This window comes from Caretta caretta, chromosome 4, assembly GCF_965140235.1.
Source record: "Caretta caretta isolate rCarCar2 chromosome 4, rCarCar1.hap1, whole genome shotgun sequence".
NCBI lineage: Eukaryota > Metazoa > Chordata > Testudines > Cheloniidae > Caretta > Caretta caretta.
In genome coordinates, this window is record NC_134209.1 from 126,369,664 (window position 1) to 126,393,317 (window position 23,654).

Genomic DNA, 23,654 nt, shown 5'->3' on the forward strand with positions numbered 1-23,654 from the left:
CTGCTGGTGGTTGTTCTGGTGATGCTAGAATCAGTCAAGTGAATGTTACAGACATTGATGTCTTTCAGGCATCAGAATCTCTAATACCCCATTAATAGCATTTACAATGGACGAGCAATGGGAGGGTTCAGACATAGCAGTGTATGGGGTTTCCACTGGAAAATCTAGGGTTGAGGCTTCACTTTCTTGCTACACTGCATGCACATCTTCACAACACACAACCTTTGCAATAAACACAACCTGAAAGAAGGGTGAAACCAGTGCGGTATCAGCATCCTCTCCCTTGCTATTCTTTGACAGGGAGCAGACGATGGCCCCTTGATACCCAGAGAATTGAGAGAGGCATCCTGCTATTACTCTTTTATGCTCCCCACACTGATAGTTGCCTTCTTGACAAGAAGGTCAGTGCTGTTTTAACCCACTCCTTAGCACACACATGCATCCCATCCGGGGATAACTTAGCCCTTTCCTTCCTACCGTTTTTTTTCCGGGCAACCAAAAGGACAGCTTCCCCATCCTGCTTATTTTGGATGTCTGGCTGAGTAAGGCAACCCCCGCCCCAGGACCCTAGTGGTAATTTCTATAGAATGAACTGCACTCTTCATATTGTAGCAATGGAGTCCTGACCAGCATGCATCATTTCAGATATGTAATTAAAACTACTGATGATTAGATGGTACAAGGATACTAGTGCGCGCGTGCGCACGCACACAAGCATACGTTCTGTTCTATATAGGTTCTTATGCCACCCTCATCATGGTGGTGTCTGAGATTTCTAAATAAATTCTTGCTCATTTATTGGTTCAGTGTTAAGTCAATTGTACTTACAGCAATTTCTCTGCTGTTCCCTTCTTTCACAGGTGTCTCTCTCAGTGCCCTTCCCATCTATTTGAGTGAAATCTCCCCTAAGGAGATCCGGGGTGCTCTGGGGCAGGTCACAGCAATCTTCATCTGTATTGGAGTTTTCATTGCTCAGGTTTTGGGGCTGCCAGAAATATTTGGAAATGTAAGTACTTAGTGGATGTTGTCCTTCTGTGTGTTGCATTTAAAGAGTGACACTGAGGATTGTGACTGTTCCTTCTGTAGGTAGAAAACCACGCTATGGGAACAAGTACATAACTTTTCCTTCTTCACTTTCTCCACACCACTCATGATTTTATATACCTCTATCACATCCCCCCCTTAGTCTCCTCTTTTCCAAGCTGAAAAGTCCTAGCCATGATGATTAAGTACATACACATCACACACACAAGTCTTTTTTTTTTTTTCCCACAAGTTTGTGTGTGTCATGTGTATGTACTTAATTATCATGGCTAGGACTTTTCAGCTTGGAAAAGAGGAGACTAAGGGGGGGATGTGATAGAGGTATATAAAATCATGAGTTGTGTGGAGAAAGCAAATAAGGAAAAGTTATTTACTTGTTCCCATAATATAAGAACTAGAGGCCACCAAATGAAATTAACGGGCAGCAGGTTTAAAACAAATAAAAGGAAGTTCTTTTTCACACAGCGCACAGTCAACCTGTGGAACTCCTTGCCTGAGGAGGTTGTGAAGGCTAGGGCTATAGCAGGGTTTCAAAGAGAACTAGATAACCTCCATCAATTTAAGTCCATTAATGGCTATTAGCCAGGATGGGTAAGGAATGGTGTCCCTAACCTCTGTCAGAGCGTGGAGATGGATGGCAGGAGAGAGATCACTTGATCATTACCTGTTAGGTTCACTCCCTCTGGGGCACCTGGCATTGGCCACTGTTGGTAGACAGGATACTGGACTGAATGGACCTTTTGTCTGACCCAGTATGGCCATTCTTATGTTCTTATTAATGAGGTGGAAGAGTGTGGCTTTAGATAGTCAGTCAGTCAGTCAGTCAGTCAGTCATTTTGGATATGCAAGAGTCATTATGAAGAAAATAGTTACAAAAGAGGTTTCCAGTCTGACAACAGAAGATTAAACAGCCCAAGTGGCTGGAGTAGGTTCCTTTTCTCCCTTTTCCTGATGGGAAATTGCTGGATTTTCCTAGTATTGTTCACATTGTTTGTTTGTATTTCTTAAGATGTGAAAAAGGTGCCTAAAGCTTTTCAATAACTGTTTTCTAAATGACTCCTAAAAATTTATATAAAACTGACAAAGAGGATACCATATGACCTTGAATAGAGTGACAGTGTTTCTAATATACATCTTCTTATGGGGTGATTTTAACGTTGCTTGTAATATAGCCCTACCCCATAGGTGGTTATGAATGGATCTTATTGTTAAGTATCAGAGGGGGTAGCCGTGTTAGTCTGTAGCCACAAAAACAACGAGGAGTCCTTTAAGGTGCCACCAGACTCCTCGTTGTTCTTATTACTGCAAAGCAAATTCTGCCACCTGCCAATGTCTTAATTTAATAACATCCTAATTGATGGTGTCATTGACTGTAAAATGTGGAGAACTTAAATATGCAGGAATTTGCAAAAAATGTGCAGGAATTTGCAAAAAACAAACAGACAAAGAAAGCCCCAATTAATAGTATCTTGATGAAACCTGCAAACCTCACCAAGGGTCATATCCTTAGTAGCTGGTTGTGCTAAATTATGGAAAACTAACTGAACAAAGGATTTAATCTAAGACAGGGGTCTCAAACATGTGGCCCAGGGGCCGCATGCAGCCCACAGAGTTATTTCCTGCAGCCTGCCATAGGCGCCGAATCCACTGGCAGCCAAGCTCTCCTCACCCACCATACCTCCCACCCTGAGCGTGCTGCATCCCCGCTCCTCTGCCTACCTCCAAGCACTTCCTGCCGCTGTTTGGCGACACTTCAGACTTTTCAGGGGGAGGAGCAGGGACGCGCTTGGGGAGGAGGCAGAGAAGAGGCGGGGCAGGTGCGGGGCCAGGGGGAGAGGGGCTTTAACCAAGGTAATTCTAAAAGTAAATGTGTGTTTCCTCATTTGAGTGAGGTGCATTACTGAGTGTTTATATTTTATTAAAACCCCTCATCGCATTAGTTTTAAAAAAGTTAATACATTGACTTTTAATAGCATACTATATTACTCTTCATTTTTTACTATATTTTTGTATCGTTGTATGAAAACGTTTCAGTGATGCGGCCCTTGGGCCAATGTACTCGTTCTCATGTGGCCCTTGTGGTGATTTGAGTTTGAGATCCCTGATATAAGATAAATTGGCCTTGTTTACTCTCATAATTGTTTAAAAAACTGACACACCACTTTTTATTGTTGCATGTTGGATTGTTAGTTTCTATCAGAAATAGTTGAAAGTAATATTTGTTACAAATTTAGCTCCTTTTTTTGTTCATGAATTCTTAACAAATGGATCCTGATTTCTTTGAAAGCATTTGTTATTCATAAGTATTCACTGAATAGTTTGAAAAAATAACCTTTAGACTATATCTTCGTACATTGTTCTCTCTGCTCTTCATTTGTGTTGCATGGTTGGTCAGCTACATCAGAGGGCATTTTTTCTGTTCTCTGACTGGATGATTGGAATTTTTAAAATAAGGAAATAACAGATAGGAAATAACAGACATCCATTATGAACTTTCAGATCAATAATCATTAATATTAAAATATGTAAAAGTTTCAGGAATTTTAATGAAGTCAGTGGTTGTCTGAATACTTGTTGTAATGAAAAATAAGGCTCCTACACATGGGAGTTAATAGAATATGGGCTTGGATTTGCCAATCAGATGTTTCAGTATTCCAGGAAAACTCTGTGGTATGTGGACTTGATCCAAAACCCATTGAAATGAATAGGAGTCTTGATTAATGCCTTAATTGCCAGCCTCCTCTCTGGCAGAGTATGGCACTGTCCTTTTAAGTGTGGAAATGCCAGTGGACATTGGAACTGTGAAGGTGCAATATTTATAACTAATGTCGCTGTTATAGACTCTCACGGGTAAAACCTTTTCACTACATTGCATTTTACGTTCTCTGGGTTCTGTGGGTTGAGATGCTGGCTCAGAGTTAATGCAGCAGAGAAAGGGACTGAATCCTCACCTCAAAATAAAAATAACATGCAGTATGCTTGTGCACCAAGGATTTTTCTAACTTTTACTTTTTGTGAGGGAGGTAACATCATACTCACAGCTTCATTCCTACATTCATGTCGGGCTATGTGGATTCATGCTGGTGGACACGCTAGCCGTACTTCAGACATGTATGTATTTTCCCTTGTACATTGCCTTGAGAGTTCTGATGCAAAGATTATATACATGGTGCATATGGAAGTGTAGAGTCTCTCTCTCTGTGGGTTCTGCACTGCTTTGGCCACCAGCATCGTAGCAATGCTGTTTCTGCTATTTTGTCCTTGTTGAATAGGATGAGGAACTGATGTTTCTGGTGTATTGCTGATACTATCACAACATTTTGGAGAAGCATTCTTAGCTATTTCTATGTCATATATTGGAATACAGACATCAATGTTGTAAGCAAACTAATTTTTTAGCCAGGGATGTAACCATCAGAGGAGTGAAATTCTGAAATAGCTTTCCAAAGGAAGCAGTGGGGGCAAAAGACCTATCTGGCTTCAAGATTAAACTTGATAAGTTTATGGAGGAGATGGTGTGATGGGATAACATGATTTTGGTAATTAATTGATCTTTAACTATTCATGGTAAATAGGCCCAATGGCCGGTGATGGGATGTTAGATGTGGTGGGATCTGAGTTACTACAGAGAATTCTTTCCTGGGTATCTGGCTGGTGAATCTTGCCCACATGCTCAGGGTTCAGCTGATCGCCATATTTGGGGTCGGGAAGGAATTTTCCTCCAGAGCAGATTGGAAGAGGCCCTGGAGGCTTTTTCGCTTGCCTCTGTAGTATGGGGCACGGGTCACTTAATGGAGGATTCTGTGCACCTGGAAGTCTTTAAATCGTGATTTGACGACTTCAGTAGCTCAGGCATAGGTGAGAGGTTTATTGCAGGAGTGGGTGGGTGAGATTCTGTGGCCTGCATTGTGCAGGAGGTCAGACTAGATGATCATAATGGTCCCTTTTGACCTTAATATCTGAGTCTATTGGAATGAATGCAAAGGCCATCACAGTAGCAGATTGTTGAGATTAAATACAGATATTTTTGGATTCTGACATGTTTTTACTGCCTTTGACTCTGAAGCTAGTTAAATGATAATATTGAATCTATAGATGCTGTCCTCCTTAGAGTGTAATATTTTAAGAAAGCTTAATAGGTCTCTGGAAATCAAGTTAAACAGTCACACTGCTGGTTCTCTATTGTACCTGCTGTGTCAATGTCCCCCAATTATTCCAAATCCCCTTTTCTCCCCTTAATTTTGGATAAACACTAGTTTGAACTTCAAGGCTCTGATTCTGACCTCCTTTGCACAAATACAAATAATAAAGTCTACTATATCTCCATGGAAGCCAGTGGAGATACATGAGTGTAAAACCATTTTTGAGACCAGAATTGGGCACAGAATATAATTACTTTAAAAAAACTTTTCCACAGGTGATCTGCTTCTCTGTATCATCCCAGTTCCTATGTCGTAGTGTGCTAATTAGACCACCATCATGCTTCAGCCTTCTGTAACCTGAAGCCATTATTTCTTCAGGAAGCCAGAGCAACTGCAAATGTCAACTTATGCTGGCCCACAAGAATGTAATTGTGTTATCTTGAGTAACATGGGAGATATAATATTGCCACTGGCTCCAAAATTACTTAATTTTGAGCATTCATGGCTTTTTTTTAGCATGTGCAACTTTTAATATGTTCTTTTGAGGATAAGGCTGTTTTTCAACCAGTTCGTTTTCCTGTCAGGACTGTTCCAGGCAGAGTAAGTCCAAACTTATAACGCTTCTCTTGGAGGATTTTTCCATGATCTAATACTGGTACATCCCATTGTCAGAAGGATTTCTCAAATGTTTTCGCTTTCTTAATTTTGTCCCATTGATCCGAGAGTTAGCTCTGTGTACAAACCGTTCCCATTGCTGGGGTATGCATGATATGTGTGAATTGTGTCTCTGTCTATACATTTCTCTTTTGTGCGTGTGTGTGTGAGAGAGAGAGAAAAGAAATATACACACAAAGTCTGTGTACATATTTATAGGGAAGGATGCTAGAGCTGTCTATAACTAAGGTTGCCTGATAGTTCTCATTATATGGCCCTGTTTTCAGTTATTTATAAGGTTGGCAAACTTTAATCATTTGCCCTGAAATTTCACATGCCAGGTACCTGCTTCAAGCAATGTTTTTGCAAAAAAATTTCCAGCCATTTCAGAGAACAAGGCTAGGGAAAAATACGTTGTTTTGCCCATGTAAAAAAATTCTGATAATCTTTCTCTCTTCCCACTCCCTCCCCCCTAGTAGCTCTTGACCCCATACTTTGGAAGCAGGGGCTTGAAATTTGGCAGTTGGGTGGCCTTTGTGTCAGGGATGTGCTTTGTGCCATCCCTGAAAATATCCACCCAAATTTGGCCAAGTTATAAGCCTTTTTTAAAAATTGCAGATCGCACACGCTCAGGAGAAACATCTTTGATATCGGCGTTAAGAGTCCATCCTCCCTGAGCATGCTTGGCAATAATAACTCAGGCACTCTAGTGCTAAGTGCTATAGAAAAGCCCAAGAGGAAATTAATCATGATAATTCTCTCTTCAGAGCAGAGGCTGCCTAGTAAATAAGGTTTGGAGCTGCACACTGAACAATGAGAAAACAAAATATTGAATAGCTGCTCATTAAGTTAGCACCGTCCATCAAATCTGCTGGATGAGGCAGGGGTCATGTGGAAAAAATGGTGTGTGATTGTGTAACTAAAGACTGTACCATAATGCAAGAGTCATATGCAAGGGCCATAATTAAAATTGCACAGATAACCGTAATTCTGCTATTTCCTAACCTTGAGTGTTTGACTTAGCACCTTTTAATAATATTCTTTTAATATAATTTGTGTGTATATACTATATAATTATATTAAGCTGGAAAATCAAGTAAGTGTATGGTGATATTATTTTTTTTTTTTAGAGGTTCTAACATAACTAAACCAGAAGGGATAGTTTAGTGGCCTAAGTGTAACACACTCACTAAGCATATCATGTCCCCCTTTACTGTCTGGTGCAAATAGATTTACACATACAGCTCAAGAAGTAGAAGCCTGTGCTTTTGTTGGTGGTGGTCCTGGTTCAGTACACCAGCAAATGTTTGGGAGGGACAACAATTAGCTGATGTCACTGTGCGTAGAGATCGTAAATCTTGCAACAGATCACTACTGTCTAATGATACAGTATTTTATTTCTCATTTGTGTCTGTGCTTGTCATGAAGATGTTCCATATATATTCATCCTTTTCTCGTAAGGAATGACACACACACAGAATATGTAGTGCTAATCTAAAGTTCCATATAGATGCTTTGGTGAGCTCAACAAAATTAGCTGTAATTTGCTTCCACAGTGTCATCTGAACACCAGTATAGAGTTAAAATTTTATTAAATAGACTTGGGAATGCATTATTCCTTAGCTGTTCAGTTTTGTGTTTATCCATCTTTTTTTTTTTCTTTTTTCTTTAAATCTCTAATGAACCTTTACGCTGTAAGGAAACCTGCTTGTTCTTTATGCTTTGGATGTACTGGAGAATCTCTTCTTTCAGCAATGTACATGAAATTTATGCGAGTCTCTCCCATTCACAGTTAAAATCTAAGTTACATATGCATACCCCATGTATAGATGGGATAGACTCCGGGGAATTCAAATAAGAAGTGCATATGCGTGTTTTCCCTTGCAACAGGAGTGGTCCATTCTTCTTTGATTGACACCTGCATAAATGAGGAATAACCCCATTTTGGGAAACGGAATTACACCAGCACAGAACTAGAGTAGGCAAGAACAGCATCAGACCTGGGTTTCAAATTGATTTTTTTAAATGTCCGCACACTAATTTTGCTGTGGCTATGTTGTGCTTTGCAGCTGTCACTGAAACAATAGGAGCAAATAGATTTTTTGTTAGTTTGTTTTTCTTCCTTTTTTTTTTTTAAGAACAGTAAAGCTCCATCCAGAATTTGAGGAACTGGCAGCTGTCTTTGGCCAGGCCTGCACTAGAAACTTTTGCCAGAATAATAATGTTGGGTAGGGATGTGATTCTTTACAACATTCTGATACTGGCAAAAAGCCCTAGTGTAGATGCAGTTTATACTGGAAAAGAGTCCCTTTGCCAGTATGACGTAGTTCATTCAAGAAACTGGTATAAAGTATATTGGCAAATTAACTCTTTTTCTGGTGTAAGCTGCATCTCCACTGGGGTAGTTTGCCAGTATAGCTATACCAGCAAAAACATTCTAGTGTAGACTAAGCCTTTGTGACCTGTGAAAAATATTCTGCATCAAATGGGATCTTAAATGGATTTTACTTAAGCATATATTTTATATCAAAATACCAAGAAAATGTTAGTAGTTCCCTTTCTAGACTTAATCTTTACTAGTCCCCAAGGAATGACATGATATTAGAAGTAGAAGATAATTGTTTTTAAAACCTTTTACATATGAACCTTTTGTATTTTGCTGGTTGCATTTTCTTATGCTTTTAAGTGCTGCTTCAGATGCACTGAAATATGTTGTATAGCCAGCTACCTCATAATTTTCTGTATCGTTGAAGGCACAATAACCTGTCCCAAAAACTAAGCTACATTGCTTCTCAAAGCCTCATTGTTTGTTCGGCTTCTAAAACTGCTCCTTCCTAGGACTTTTTGTACTTGACTCAGACTCAAAGGCTGCCTGGTAACTAATGATATACTCTAAATTCAGTAAAGAAAGCTATAAAGAATTGTTCCCAGGCAGCCGCAGCCTGCAGGTAGAGACTAAGGAGAACATGATCTATGACAGCTGAAAGACTGTTAAATGTTACTATGATAACATGAAGAGCAATCCATCCATTTCTAGTGCTGTGATTCCTTTAAGTGTAAGTGTGTGTGTGTAAATAAATATAAATCCTGTCATTGAAATACTTATGACAGTAGTCAAAGAGATTTCTCTGTGAGGGGAGTGTTCTGTTATTACTTTAGGATTAAAAGTTGTTAGGTTCCAATCCTGTGGTGGAAACTGCATGGATGGAATCCTGACCCTTCCTGAAGCCTCATTTAAGTCAGTGGGGCTCTGCACAGAAGTCTGTCTACATGGATGCATACTAATTACATGTGAATGTTACACTTTCAGATCAGATTAAATGTGAGCATTTTATTAAAGCTTTTTGTTAGAATCCAACAAACACTTACAAACAGGGTTGGATAAAACCCAGTGCTGGAGCATCTTTCATGAGCCCCAATCTCTTCTGAAACCACACTCTACTCCCCAGAGCAAAGTCCCTTTGATCTCTTCAGCACAATTTTAAATCTTAAAGGAACCATGTGCAGGAAAATAGAACCCTGGCATTCTATCCAGATCTTATGTCAGAAAAAGTTACATTTACACTAATATACAGAGAGCTTCTGAGCTACACAAAGAACCATCATAGCCTCTCTCTACCAATATTTAAAATAGTAAAGAATGATAGAGTTAAACCAAGGCCCTAATTCAGCAAATTGCTTACACATGTACCTGACTTTAAGCACATAAATAATAGTCCCAATGACTTCAGTAGGATTTCCTTCCTGAAGTAGGGCCTTAGCATTACAGTGAACATAAATCTCCAGCTATCAGCAAGACATTTAAACCCTGTGTCACTTAGAACAGTTAGTAGAATGAGTCAAAGAATAGTCTTGGGTGATCTTAAAGATTTTTAAAAAGCATTTTATAATAGGCTTAGAAATAAGATACCAGTAGAAAATATAGGGTGAGATCTTGTGCTGTGCCTCTAAGAAACAAAGCACAGAACTCACAGCCTGGGGTGATGAGTGGGGACTAAGGTGGCTTTAAGCTGTTTTTTGTGACCTCCTGTCCATTAAATCCTCCATCAACTTTCAGCCTATACTTCAGGGCTTACTTGATTAGGAATGGATTTAAGCAGGTACTTAGGCACTTTTCTGAACAGAGGGCCCAACTTTGTATAGCTGTGTCAACGTTGCATTATGGGTGATCTTGCTGCTATGAATTGGTGCCCAACTCTACCCTTCCCAGATGTAAGAGAGTTGGTTGAGGGGTAACAATTATTAACAGAGCACAGTTCCCTTTGAGGCACACTCTTAGGAGCTGCATACTTTATTTATCTAGCTGTGATGTATGTGATATACCTCTCCCAGTGGCACATAAGGCAGAGGATGTAGTTTTTCTTAAGCAATTTTCTTGTCACACAGCTAAGCATTTCTACCTAATTATAAGCTGTGAGTTGCTGAGCTGGAACTCAGAAGCCACCCAGAACAAAAACTAAAGCACCCACTGGTGCATGACCTGGCAACAGTGCAGGGCCTGGCCTGTTGGTTAGTGCATGTTGCTGTAGGATTTTAAATCAAGAACTGTGTGCATTTCTCTCTATATTAAATTTGTTTTTACAGCACTGGAATTGTACACAGGATTTTATAAAACCTAGTTTGAAAGGTTACAGGGGTAAAACCACCAGTGGGAAGACTAAGACAGCTTCTCTGCAACCAGCCCTTTGAGTGCTGGCTTTGTTTCAGGTAGCCACAAACACTAATAAATTACCCATGGTGCTTTGCTTAGTCTCATATGGTCTGTTCATAAATATCAGTATTCCCAAAGATTAGAAGTGAACATGTTTATTAATTTGAAGTTTTTTAAAAAAATTAGTGAAACTCTAGCATGTTACAAAACCATCTGTATTTGCCTGTTACCTGTATGGAGTTCATTAATTAATTCAATAAGACATGACATTGCAGCAGTGAATCTCCACATTTGCAAATAAAAGCTCTGATTTTAAAAAAATATTTTAAAAATTGAATATGCTGCAAGACTTGGTTCCACAGGGTTTAGGAGTAGTTCATGAAGACCAATCCTGTGTAACGTGCTCAAATCCTGGTCCCAGTGCTGCATTCTTTAAGCCTAAAAAACTCGAATAGATTATTTGGCTGTGTGGGTATGGAGCCCTGTATATGAAATATGATCAAGCATTATGTTAGCACTGCTCATAGTGTCAGTGAGAAAGTAAAACTCTCTGATACTGATTTCTCTCTTGTTGTAGGCATTAGCAGATGCTCTAGTACCAAGTCCTTTAATAAGTAGTGAGTCTTAAAAAATGTTTTGACCTGTGACTTCCTTTCACATACAGTGAAGATACCCACCCTCTAATTATTCCATATGCCTGGGAATTTTTAGAATTTCAGTTACAAAGACAAGTAGCTTTCTCCCTGATGTATGTGTTTGCAATCTGCATACCAAAATCGAAGTAGACTGGGCATCCTGCACTAACTAGCACACAGTTATTCTGTTGAGTGATGGGATATATTTTCTAATACTTTCCATAAGAGTGCATTTATTTAAAATATTTTTCATTTATACATTGGCCGTTGAAAATAGATCACTGCCCCCCAACACACGCACTGTTTTAGTATAATCCAGTAAGAAAGGACTAAATAAATGAAAGTTAACAGAAATGATGGAAATAATGCCGTAATCACTTGTGGAGTGCTGCATCTTTAAATGTGAAGTGAAGACCAGCTGTTACTTCAACAGGTTGAAAATTAGGTTCAGAATAACATCTGTGAAATGCTAAGCAAATTAATTCTCTGTACCTTGCACAATATGACCTAATGAGTAGAGCTGGGTGAAATTTTTCATCCAAAACTATTTTTGTGTGTGAAAAATGCAGATTCGGGAACACAAAAATATTTTGCAATTTTTTTATTGGTTTTTGTCAACTTGTTGGTGTTGGGGGGGGCAAGGGAAACAAAAAAGATCAAAACATTTTGACATTTTTGAAATGAAGCATTTCAATTTTTCAGTTCAAAATGACTTTGTTTTGATATTGCTTTCAGTTTAATTTTAAAAAAAATTGAAATTGCAACCCATTTTGTTCTTCCATATATATGGTAGAACAAAATGGGAGAAAAAAAAGGTTTTGGTTAGACTTGAAATCAAAACTTTTTATGGAATTGCCAATAAATAATAAAAAAAGCATTATTCATACAGGTCTACTCGTGAGTAAAATGTCTAGGAATCTGGATGCTGCTGTTAATGTTGCATTTTGCATCCATCTTTCTATCAAAAAGAAAAGGAGTACTTGTAGCACCTTAGAGACTAACCAATTTATTTGAGCATGAGCTTTCGTGAGCTACAGCTCACTTCATCAGATGTATACCGTGGAAACTGCAGCAGACTTTATATATACACAGAGAATATGAAACAATACCTCCTCCCATCCCACTGTCCTGCTGGTAATAGCTTATCTAAAGTCATGGCCCACCGGATGATGACTTTAGATAAGCTATTACCAGCAGGACAGTGGGATGGGAGGAGGTATTGTTTCATATTCTCTGTGTATATATAAAGTCTGCTGCAGTTTCCACGGTATACATCTGATGAAGTGAGCTGTAGCTCACGAAAGCTCATGCTCAAATAAATTGGTTAGTCTCTAAGGTGCTACAAGTACTCCTTTTCTTTTTGCGAATACAGACTAACACGGCTGTTACTCTGAAACCCATCTTTCTATCGTACTTCTGTAGAGCCTAATCCAAACCCTGCTGAAATCAGTAGAAAGACTTCCATTGAATTTAGTAAGTTTTGATTGAAAATTGTAATGTCACTGTCTCCAAAGTCTTGATTTTTCCTTATGTTGGCAATAATCTTTATAGAAATTAACACTTTTTGGAAAGCTCAGGTTGGAGACAAGAGTCAGAGAGCCAGGGCATCAGCAGGGGGAATATCGAGTCTACAAAAGAGAGTCTCTAATTTCAGCTACTATATCCAGTGCCTTAGGGGACTGTGGCAGAAGAGGAGGAGCAATTGCATGAAAGTCCTGCTCAGTCCCTGCATCATGGGACTAGAGCATGCTCTGTACGTATGGAATATTTAAAGAATTTAGCTACCAAACTAACAAATCTCTATTGAGCATGTGCAAACTGAGATTTCCAGAATACCTTGCCGGTTTGTTTTGTTTTCTGAAAAATAATTTTTTTCTCTGGTTCCAGAGAAGAACTTGAACAATTGCAAAGTGGTTTCAAGAAATTCACTGGGAGATATAAGACATTCACAAAAAATCCCAAAACAAACAAACCAATGAGAGAGAGAGAGAAAAAATGTTTTGAGTTGGTACGAGGAACCTGGATTTGGATAGTGTAAATCATGAGAGAAGTGAATGGAAACAGAATGTGAATTTGCAGTATTCTAGGGCCTGACTCAAAGCCCATTGAAATCAATGGAAAGGTTCACAGGTGCTTAATGCCAAGAATATTTCTTAACACATACACAAGAGGAAAACAACAAATTGCTCAATTTCCCTGTAGAAAGGGTCAAAAATCTTTAGCCTACGGGGAAAACAGCAGACTTGTAAGGTCTGTGTGAACTACAAAGTCAGTGTGCATTAAAATGCATTGTTAGAAGGTGAGGGCACCTTTTTTATTGCTTTAGATAAGGACTGTCTCTCTTTCTTTTTTTTTCTCCTTTTTGTAAATAAAAAGTAAAATTCCTCTATAGAGGAAACAAAGGAAGATCAATGTCTTGTACAGTAAAAATAGATTTTTATTGTACTGTGCTGGCCTGAAATCTATTATAAGGACTGAATTCATTCTCATGTATAGCTTTTCACAATAATAGTTTTAAAAGACGTATTTGGAGAAAAAAGTGAAAAACTGAAAAGCCACGGAGTATAGATTTAGTAAAGGTTTATTGCAAATAAGACTCCCTAGGCTGGCAGAACATTAATAATAATAATTAATAATCTACAAAAGTAATTTGTTTTTTTTTCTCCTTTGCATGGTGTACTTGGCACTATGGAAAAAATGTACAAGAAATCTGAGACACTAATCAAGAGTCAAATTTTTATACATTACTTTCACAGACCTAATGTAACTTTAGAAAAATTTTATGTTACTGTTTTACCTTTTACAATGTTTTGGGAAGTCATCATGGGCTCTAAATGGAAATAAGATGGGTTTTTGACCATTAAAAATGAAGAAATTATCTACTTCTAGCCGCCCACAAAGCAAAACAGCCAGTTACAATAGCTGTTTGCTTTGTAGTGTCTTCTTTTGTTTGACAAAGGTTTGTTATTCCATTAACAAGTGTGTTCTCAGTCTCCTTTATACCAATTAAAATGGCTCTCTCATTTCATGATCAAATAAAACAAATAGACTACTGCTCATCCCATCTCCGTTTACTTCTACGCGCCAAGCTAGGGATTGTGATTTCCCCTGCTCCTGTATACACCCTCTTGCTAGCTCTCATCGAGCTAGCACAAGTGTAAGTAACAGTGTAGCTGTGGTTGCACTGGTAGCACCAGTAAAGGCACAGCTGAGCTCTGCCCACTACAAACCTGCCCGAAACTGATGGGTATGTACTCAGCAGGGCTCAGCTATCCCTCTGCTGCTGCTGCTCCTCCCTGTATGTCACTGATCTGTATACTCAGGCTAGTATTTGGACGTGGGCAGGGGAATCCCATCTCTAGCTCCTAGTGTAGCGATAGCCATAGATGGCTAGCAACTCCTGATGTTCCTAATGTAAATAAAAAGCTTCCCCCTCAAATTCCTTTCTTCCTGAACGCTTGAGAGGGAAAAAAAAGGGCCCTGCAGCATTTATAGTGGGGGGGTCCTGTTACAGAAAAATACTGAGACACAAACAGTTGAGAGTAGAGCTTGTTGGAAAATCTTTTTTTTCCACCTGTGGAAAATTTTGACTTTTTAGTGGAAAATCCCAAACTGAAAATTTTGATTCAGAAATGCCACTGCTATGCCTCAGGAGAATTGTTGTTTGGGTATCCCATGTTCTCATTCTCCTCTAGGGGCTGGGCTCCCTGCCTGGGCTATGTCTCCCCTCTGGCTTGACCCCTGGCCACAGTGCATTATGGGAGATGCTGTCCTTCTGAGGAACCTGACCCGTACAGGAGAATGCGCTCATGAGGCGCCCAAACTACAGCAATGGTGACAGCAATCCAAATCAAAACATTTTGTGGGGGGAGCAGGTATGGGTGTTCAGTTTTTGATAAAAGGTCAAAACTTTCCACGGAAAGTGGCCACTTTTGGAAACCTAATTTTCCATTCAGAAAGGTAGAAAAATGGCAGCTGGCTCTTGTTGAAAGATTTGGGCTCTGATTCTGCTGGAGAAATCATTTCCAAAGTACTTGGAGAGGTGCTCTGAGGGCTTGATGATGCAAGGTGCTGAGCACTTTGCTCCAATCCAGCCAAGCCTGTGAAAAGCACATAACTGAGCACAAGTAGCCCTACTGAAATCTGAGCAGTTTGCTCCACACCTTTCAAGATCAAGTCTCTAATTAGAATGAATGAAATGAAATGAAACCACCAGCGATAGGCAGAGTGAAATCATACTTTATGATCATCTTAAAATGAGACCACTGCTAAGATTGTTATCCCAATGTTAATTACAGAATTAGAACATAAGACATTTTAGGAACAGAAAGATACCAAAAGGTCATTTTGCTTTTCTGAGTTAATGTTAATCCTGTTTTCTTGCTTTTTTCACGATACTCCTACATATTTCCATTATTTCTTCAAAGGGAAACCCAGATTTCCCTTGATACATTTTCTGTAAACTGCCTTCCCCAGAAACCCTTCTTTTGAAGTACTTTTCCCTGGGTGCCCCATCTGCTTCTTGTTTTAAATAATGACAGTATTCAGTGTCGTGATCAAATTTCAGTGATTTTCAAAGATTATTATGGAAGAAAAGTTAAATCTAAAATCCACTAAGGCGGTAACTTTTCATGAGGTTTCCTAGGTAGCTCCATACATTCTACTCTTGCAGCTGATTTTCTCCGTGACTGAATGTCCATATGTTACATAATATCTTTGTAGACAAAGAGTCTAATATTGAACCCAGAGGACCTGAGTTTGGTATGCAAGGTTTCCACTTTCTTTTAAAATTATATTTCTCGGAAATATGGACAACGGCATGAATTCCTGATTATATTGATAGAAATTAGAGATGTGAAGGCTTTCTAGATCATCTTGTCTAGTTCCTTGCTAATATAGGAATCTTCCATACAGCAGTCCCTGGGCAGATGGTTCTCTCAAATGCCTTGTCATGTCCCGGTTTGAGATCCTACTGATAGGACACTTCTCTTGTGACGCTATTCCAGTCTGATAGACTTCTTTCTAAGGATTTTCCCCTCCCCAATAGCCAGTTTACATTTTCCTTTGCTAAGTTTCATTCCATTATTACTAGTTATCCCCTTCCATTTCCTCAGATGAATTTAGGCAATTTTGCCCTTGCATTGGTGCTCAAATAGAAATTGCCAGACTGGATGAGACCTGAGGTCCACCTGGTCCAATACCCTGCTTCTGACGGTGGCCAGCACCAGATGCTTCGGAAGGTGTAGGAACTATGCAATAGGCAGATGTGGGGTAATCTGACCTCCACATAGTCTCATCCTGGTTTCTAATAGTTAGAGATTGTCTTAATCACTGAAGCATGAGATTTAATAGTCATTCCCCCAAAATGTTTATTAACATTAATGATGATAACTCTGAATATTCTTCTTCTTATCCATATAAACGCCCAATCCCTTTTTGAACCTTGCTCAGGTCCTGGCTTCAGTGATTTCCTGTGGCAGTGAGATCTCCATTGATAACATGGAGGTGCTCAGATACTACAGTGATAAGTGTCGTATAAGTACCTAGACAAATAAATACCTAGACTGGTGATGGAAGAAAAACATTTCTTTATTCATGTTCTTTTAGTTTGTTTCTTCAAGTGCAGTGTAATAGAGGAATCTTCCATTTGGTGTGATGTTATTCCTGTTTTATTGTTTACTGTCAAGTAATCTTTAAAGAATTTCACTGAAACTACAGTAAAATACCTTTTAAAATAATATAACTGACTGTAACATTTTAATAGCTGCAATGTTTAATAGTCACAGACTGTCAGTTCATAATAGCTTATGTAATACAGTATGAAATTACGAGCCTTATTACTAGGGAAAGTCCAAGATAAATTAGCATGATCATTTTTCTAGCTCTTGGTGAATGTCATGCATGCATAATGCTGTTTAAATGTTGTAATAAAATCATAATGTTAGAATTAAGGCACATTTCTTATTCACTCTGCCAAGGAGTTATAAATAGACTTGGAAGTGCAGGTTAGATTAAAAGGTTTTCAATTACTTTGCTGTTCTGTTTTTTTTCCCCTCAGTCTTAAAAAGAGAGACAAAAAGAAAAATATAATTCCTTACACATTTTACTGTATTTTTAAAAAGAGAGCAAGGAAATGACTGAAAAAAAAATCAAAACAGGTTTTTATTGAGTTGTGGAGGGGAATGCTATTTGCTTGATAACTTCATTTTTCCCTTTAACAATTTTAGGTGAAAGAGAGAATAGTGATCCTGTACTCCTACCGTTTGAACCATTTCTTTTAGAAAACATTATTTTCTAAATGCAAAAATATCTACAATATTAAATAAATAGTATTCTGTGTTTTTATAATTCAAAAGTCTACTGTCTTATTAGTGCTGTGCTCTTGTGCTAGAGCTAGATAATTATAAAAATAAATATTTCATAGAACATAGCCAGATCATGACTCCAAGATAAGTGAAGAGAAGGGTAAGGATTATGGTGAATTGTGTTTTTGTGCCCTCTACTGGATGGAATTAGAACTGTTCAACTATATATGGAGAGCCAACTGCTAAGGCAAAATTTCCTTTCAGTTAAAATAGTAGAGGCTTAGGGTGACTCTGGACACCATTGAAGTCAATGGGCACTTTGGTGTTTTGAGACAGGAGGATCTAAGGTGTACTCCTAGGGCCAATGAAGTTTGGAATGGTCACGGTGTGCAGCGTAGTAGCAACCATGAAATTCTGGTCACCCACCAATTTGCTGCAGTATTATCTTGATTTTACACATGGCACAGAGATTGAGATTGAGTTCGGTGTCTCAGTTCAAGTCAGAAGTACCCCATTCTGAGCCCCATGCTCTGATTACTAGAAATAAAGAATATGCATTGAGAAAGTAGAATTTTTCCTAAATATAATTTTTGTCATTTTTATGAGGTGTTGAATGTGTTGTAGCCAGTCTGAATGATTTTTAAACAAGTAGATAGAACTAAGATGCAATGAGCAGTCGTCTGTAACTATATAACCACTGTAATACTGTATTGCTTCCTAAAGTTGACAGGTGTTATGGTGATAGGGTTTCATTGTGGTCATTTTGACTTTGTTAATATTGAGTCATTTTGGTTGTGGTTTGTAATATTAAAGGGAAGCAAAAGCATGCCATATATTTAACCTATCCCAAGCCTCTTCCCAGCTCCCCTCCCCACTCCTCTTTTTCACTGATGCTCAGTTGACTTTTTTTATATTCTCTCTTCCTCTTTTTTCCCCCCTCTCTTCTCCCCGCACACAGAGGCTGTGTTCAAATCACAGGCTAAACTGAAATGGAAGAATTATTACAATGTCCATTTCACAGAGTTATCTCAAAAGACACAGCTTGCTCCCTCAAAGCTATTTTTCATCTTGGCTTCACTAAAGGGAAACCTTACTAAATGTCATGTTTGCATCTGTTTGTAGGAATTTTGCTGGCCCTACTTATTTGGAGTGATTGCTGTTCCTTCACTGATTCAAGTTGGGATTTTGCCCTTTCTCCCTGAAAGTCCTCACTTCCTCCTCCTCGAAAAGAATGACACAAGTGGAGCAGAAAAAGGTACAGGGTAATAATCATTTGCCACATAGTATAAATGTTGATATTAAAGGGATGCTCGCTGGCAAGTAATTTTGAACATCATGCTTTCCGTAGCCTAAAAACTAAATATGATCTTATTAGTTTTTTCCCTTCACCATTTTTTGTGTAAGTGAAGTAGCTGCCGACTTGATTGATAACTGAAGACCTCTAATTTTCCACAGAACAGGTACAGCATGGACAATGGTGATGGAAGTTTTCCCACATTGCCGTGTCATTCTGTCTCACCCTTTACCTGGCAGGATTTATATCCAATAAACACTTAAATTTAGCAGAGTTACTAGATGTCAACTTTCAGAGTAACAGCCGTGTTAGTCTGTATTCGCAAAAAGAAAAGGAGTTGTCATAAATATAAAGGGAAGGGTAAACCCCTTTGAAATCCCTCCTGGCCAGGGGAAAGCTCCTCTCACCTGTAAAGGGTTAAGAAGCTAAAGGTAACCTCGCTGGCACCTGACCAAAATGACCAATGAAGAGACAAGATACTTTCAAAAGCTGGGAGGAGGGAGAGGGACAAAGGGTCTGTGTCTGTCTGTGTGCTGCTCTTGCCAGGGACAGAACAGGAATGGAGTCTTAGAACTTTTAGTAAGTAATCTAGCTAGGTATGTGTTAGATTATGATTTCTTTAAATGGCTGAGAAAAGAATTGTGCCGAATAGAATAACTATTTCTGTCTGTGTACTTTTTTTGTAACTTAAGGTTTTGCCTAGAGGGGTTCTCTATGTTTTGAATCTAATTACCCTGTAAGATATCTACCATCCTGATTTTACAGGGGGGATTTCTTTATTTCTATTTACTGCTATTTTTTATTAAAAGTCTTCTTTTAAAAAACTGAATGCTTTTTCGTTGTTCTCAGATCCAAGGGTTTGGGTCTGTGGTCACCTATGCAAATTGGTGAGGCTTTTTATCCAACATTTCCCAGGAGAGGGGGGGGTGCAAGTGTTGGGAGGATTGTTCATTGTTCTTAAGATCCAAGGGTCTGGGTCTGTAGTCACCTAGGCAAATTGGTGAGGCTTTTTACCAAACCTTGTCCAGGAAGTGGGGTGCAAGGTTTTGGGGAAGTATTTTGGGGGGAAAGACGCGTCCAAACAGCTCTTCCCCAGTAACCAGTATTAGTTTGGTGGTGGTAGCGGCCATTCCAAGGATAACGGGTGTAATATTTTGTACCTTGGGGAAGTTTTGACCTAAGCTGGTAAAGATAAGCTTAGGGGGTTTTTTCATGCAGGTCCCCACATCTGTACCGTAGAGTTCAGAGTGGGGGAGGAACCTTGACATGGTGGCACAGTGGTGGGATTAACCTGAAATCATTTGAGATCCAGTTGAGATTTTTTGAACTAGAAATACAGATTTTAAAAAGGAAATTTTTTTTTCTTTGGAAAGAAAGTCCAGAAAGCAGCTTTGAAACTGAAAGCAGCTTGGTTTCTCTCTGCTTTGTGGCCAAGCAGAGACAAAAGGGGATTATCTTGTGAATTGCAGGTTTTCTTTGCCTGGAGGCAGGGTACTTAACTCCTGCAGGGAAATTCACAGTCTTCCAATCCAAGGGTTTTTTTTTTTTCTTTTCTTCCTAAAAGTAAATAGGGGGTGTGTGTTCTACCCATTTGCTTTTTCTTTGGGCTGGGTAAGCAGGTTTCCAAGCAGTTGGAGGTTTTTTGCTTTAATTTGGGCCCAGAGCAGAGACAAGGGAATTGTCTTTTTCTGTAGGCTGACAATCACTATCAGAGAATAGGTATTCTATTCCAGCACAGCAAAATTTTACAGCCAAGTTTTGTTTGTTTATTTCTAAACCTCGGGTGTAAAGTTAGTAAAAACAGAGAGGTTAGAATGGCAAAATCCGCGGCTCGACTACAGCTCGAATTAGCCAAATTTCAGGCTGAGGAAAGACAAAGGGAACATGAAAGACAGATAGAACTCATGCAGCTGAAGAAGGAACAAGAAATGGAGGCAAGGAAGCATGTGGAGGAGGAGAGGGAAAAAGAGAGGAAGCATGTGGAGGAGATGGAGAGGATAAAGGCCCAGCAGAATATACCAACAAACCCTAGCAATCCTTCTCCAGGTACCAGTTCCCATCCCAGAAAGTTCCCCACCTACAAGGCAGGTGATGATACTGAGGCCTTCTTAGAAAACTTCGAAAGGGCCTGCCTTGGGTACAACATCTCTGCTGACCAATACATGGTAGAGCTGAGGCCGCAGCTCAGTGGACCCTTAGCTGAGGTGGCAGCTGAAATGCCTAAAGAACACATGAACAAGTATGAACTGTTTAAATCCAAGGCGAGAGTCAGAATGGGGATAACACCCGAGCAGTCTCGTCGGAGGTTCAGAGCCCTAAGGTGGAAACCAGACATGTCATTTACCCGACATGCCTACCACATTGTGAAACATTGGGATGCCTGGATATCAGGAGCAAGTGTTGAATCTCCAGTAAATTTGCCCTTCCTAATGCAAATGGAACAATTCTTAGAGGGTGTTCCTGAGGAAATAGAAAGATACATCCTAGATGGGAAACCCAAAACTGTAATTGAGGCAGGAGAGATTGGAGCCAGATGGGTGGAGGTGGCAGAGAAGAAGAAAACTGGTCGCAGTTGGAGCGGAGACCAGAAGGGACCACCCCAGACCACACCCTATTACCGGGGGCCGCCCAAAGCCCCACCTACCTCCCAAAGAGCCCTCCAGACCCCTTATCGTCCCACCACCCCGTTCTCCAGCAGCCCTCCTCGCCCCAGTGACCCGTCAGCTGGACGATGTTTTAAATGTAACGAGCTGGGGCATGTAAAGGCCAACTGCCCCAAGAACCCCAACAGATTACAGTTCATTGCACCGGAATCACACCAGAGGTCCACAGGCCCAGATACCTCCCAGATACCCTTGGAGCGGAGGGAAACTGTGAGTGTGGGCGGGAAGAAGGTCACCGCGTGGAGGGACACCGGAGCACAAGTGTCAGCTATCCATGCTTCCTTAGTGGACCCCAATTTAATCAACTCAGAGATCCAAGTGACGATTCAACCCTTCAAGTCCAACTCTTTCAATTTGCCTACAGCCAAGTTGCCTGTCCAGTACAAGGGCTGGTCAGGAATGTGGACTTTTGCAGTCTATGATGATTATCCCATCCCCATGCTGTTGGGGGAAGACTTGGCCAATCATGTGAAGCAGGCCAAGAGGGTGGGAATGGTCACCCGCAGCCAGGCTAAACAAGCCGTGAGGCCTAGCTCTGTTCCAGAAACTTCTATCAGGACCCAGTCAGAGGTGATGGACCTGGACCCCAGGCCAATGTCTGCAACAGCAGTAGTGGATCCAGTCCCAGAGACCCAGACGGAACCAGTCCCAGAACCGGAACCAGCCGAACAACCAACACCAGACCCCGTGTCAGCACTGAATCCAGTACTTGCAACCTCAACAACAGAGGGCCCCACTGAACCTGAACTGGCAGCAGCCGATAACCCGACCCAAGAGGCTCAGCCGGAGCCTGAATCCCAACATAGTGCACCAGCGGAGAGCGGTTCACAGTCAACAGAAAAAGCTCCATCCCCTATATCGCTTCCAGTGGGACCAAGCCTAGGTCCACAATCCCATGAGGAACTGATGTCTCCAGCATCAAGGGAACAGTTCCAGACCGAACAGGAAGCAGATGAAAGCCTCCAGAGAGCTTGGACGGCGGCACGGAGCAACCCACCGCCTCTCAGCTCTTCTAATTGATCCAGGTTTGTTGTAGAAAGAGGACTTTTATACAAGGAAACTCTTTCTGGTGGACACCAGGAAGACTGGCATCCTCAGAGACAGTTGGTAGTTCCAACTAAATACCGGGCCAAGCTCTTGAGCTTAGCCCATGATCACCCTAGTGGCCATGCTGGGGTGAACAGGACCAAAGACCGTTTGGGGGGGTCATTCCACTGGGAGGGAATGGGCAAGGATGTTTCTACCTATGTCCAGTCTTGTGAGGTGTGCCAAAGAGTGGGAAAACCCCAAGACCAGGTCAAAGCCCCTCTCCAGCCACTCCCCATCATTGAAGTTCCATTTCAGCGAGTAGCTGTGGATATTCTGGGTCCTTTTCCGAAAAAGACACCCAGAGGAAAGCAGTACATACTGACTTTCATGGATTTTGCCACCCGATGGCCGGAAGCAGTAGCTCTAAGCAACACCAGGGCTAAAAGTGTGTGCCAGGCACTAGCAGACATTTTTGCCAGGGTAGGTTGGCCCTCCGACATCCTCACAGATGCAGGGACTAATTTCCTGGCAGGAACTATGAAAAACCTTTGGGAAGCTCATGGGGTAAATCACTTGGTTGCCACTCCTTACCACCATCAAACAAATGGCATGGTGGAGAAGTTTAATGGAACTTTGGGGGCCATGATACGTAAATTTGTAAATGAGCACTCCAATGATTGGGACCTAGTGTTGCAGCAGTTGCTCTTTGCCTACAGAGCTGTACCACATCCCAGTTTAGGGTTTTCCCCATTTGAACTTGTATATGGCCGTGAGGTTAAGGGGCCATTGCAGTTGGTGAAGCAGCAATGGGAGGGATTTACACCTTCTCCAGGAACTAACATTCTGGACTTTGTAACCAACCTACAAAACAGCCTCCGAACCTCTTTAGCCCTTGCTAGAGAAAACTTACAGGATGCTCAAAAAGAGCAAAAAGCCTGGTATGATAAACATGCCAGAGAGCGTTCCTTCAAAGTAGGAGACCAGGTCATGGTCTTAAGGGCGCTCCAGGCCCATAAAATGGAAGCATCGTGGGAAGGGCCATTCACGGTCCAGGAGCGCCTGGGAGCTGTTAATTATCTCATAGCATTCCCCACCTCCAACCGGAAGCCTAAGGTGTACCATATTAATTCTCTAAAGCCCTTTTATTCCAGAGAATTAAAGGTTTGTCAGTTTACAGCCCAGGGAGGAGACGACGCTGAGTGGCCTGAAGGTGTTTACTACGAAGGGAAATGTGCTG

The 23,654-nt window shown here is 40.5% G+C and overlaps 1 protein-coding gene across 3 annotated transcripts in view; it reads left to right on the top strand.

The window, feature by feature from the left end:
• The window catches only part of SLC2A9 (solute carrier family 2 member 9), a 222,614-nt gene that overhangs the window by 79,424 nt on the left and 119,536 nt on the right, over positions 1–23,654 (top strand). For all 3 annotated transcript variants that reach the window (XM_048848860.2, XM_075128030.1, XM_048848861.2), the window contains 2 exons: positions 861–1,006; positions 18,554–18,686. In XM_048848860.2, the coding sequence (XP_048704817.1) occupies positions 861–1,006; positions 18,554–18,686 (279 nt within the window). The remainder of the gene's footprint in view (positions 1–860; positions 1,007–18,553; positions 18,687–23,654) is intronic.